This window comes from Loa loa, assembly GCF_000183805.2.
Source record: "Loa loa unplaced genomic scaffold supercont3.107, whole genome shotgun sequence".
Lineage (NCBI taxonomy): Eukaryota > Metazoa > Nematoda > Chromadorea > Rhabditida > Onchocercidae > Loa > Loa loa.
Genome location: NW_018108287.1, coordinates 47,018 through 48,538, shown reverse-complemented (window position 1 = coordinate 48,538; position 1,521 = coordinate 47,018). Strand labels below are relative to the sequence as shown.

General features: G+C 28.3%; 1 protein-coding gene across 1 annotated transcript; it reads right to left on the bottom strand.

Moving 5' to 3' along the window:
• Window positions 1–220: 220 nt before the first annotated feature.
• On the bottom strand, window positions 221–911 carry LOAG_11981 (hypothetical protein; the record flags this gene model as incomplete). The annotated part of the gene is made up of 2 exons (XM_003147496.1): window positions 221–384; window positions 758–911. 2 exons carry the CDS (start codon window positions 909–911, stop codon window positions 221–223), a joined length of 318 nt encoding a protein of 105 aa, XP_003147544.1.
• Between the last annotated feature and the right edge of the window lie 610 nt (window positions 912–1,521).

Genomic DNA, 1,521 nt, shown 5'->3' with positions numbered 1-1,521 from the left:
TTTAGGTTGAAATTTTTTCTAATTATTTAAATTTGTATTTTTTTTTTTAATAACTAAATTTGAATCATTTATAATGATGACAAAAGAATCATTTGATCCATAATCTTTTTTAACCAACAAATTTTATTTCATATTGCAACCTGTTACACAAATCTATTTTCCAGGCTTTTCAATGATCATTTCCGGATAACATTTCCGGATAATGGATTTATTTACCCATTTAATATGCTAAAAGTGCATACTTGATCCTTGCTAATAGATATATCCTGTAAGCATATACTACAATATTTTCCAGTAACTTTTCACTTTCTTCGATGAAAACGATAAGTGTACTTTTCGTTTGTAATTGATTATTTGTATTCCGATCATTCCGAAGATCCATTCCTGTCAGGAAAAGAGATATTTTTAGGACAAGAATCATACTCGATTTTATCGTATCATTAAATAAATATTTCACGAAAAATTTGCTAAATCTTTATCAATGATAAAAAACTTAGTTATCAGCCATAGACTATGTTTTTGAAAGTAAATGGATAAATAAATGTATCATATAGTGGAAAATGTAACTGATAGCTAATTATCTGAACATGAATAATTAATTAATTAATTCCATGCTAAGTATTTCAAAATGATTGCAGTGAATCAGTGGAGTTAACAAATCATCACAACATTTGCATCATCCAAATAAATTAATTATCGTAAACGATCAAAGTAAAGCTAAAATTTAATTCACATATGCAAATTTCTGTAGTCATACCTGTCACTGTCACAATCATACCTATCACTGTCATAGTTATACCTATCACAGTTATACCTATCACTGTCACAGTTATACCTATCACTGTCACAGTTATACCTATCACTGTCACAGTCATACCTATCACTGTCATGATCATATCTGTAGCTGTCATAAGTATAATTTCCGATTTTAACAATGTGCGTATCAGTGATCAAAAACATGTTAAAACAATGCTAATGCTTAATTACATATCAGTAATGCATTTACATTCCTGAATTATCAGATCAAGAAAAGCCAATCAGTGATGATTCATCCGAAGGACGGATCAATAACATTTCATCCGATAGAGAAAGTCTAACCAATGATGATTCATTTATTGAAAAGTGTTTGTTGTTGGAAATTCTCATTTCAAAAGAAAAGAAAAAACAAACCTTTCCAGGAGTGTCATAAATTTTGAGGGAAAATTGTCCCAATACCTTATTACAGTATAATCATAATCTTTGTAATTAATGATCTGAAAGGCTAAGTAAAGCAAATGATAAAATTACTTAAAATCAGAAATGATAACTTTTTATTTGATGATAACATATTTGAAGGAATGCTTATGAATTATTTTTATCCCAAATTTCCTACTTGGCTCATTTGAATATCTTTCAAATCGTTTGTTATCTACTTGGCTCATTTGAATATCTTTCAAATCGTTTGTTATCTACTTGGCTCATTTGAATATCTTTCAAATCGTTTGTTATCTACTTGGCTCATTTGAATTATCTTTCAAATTG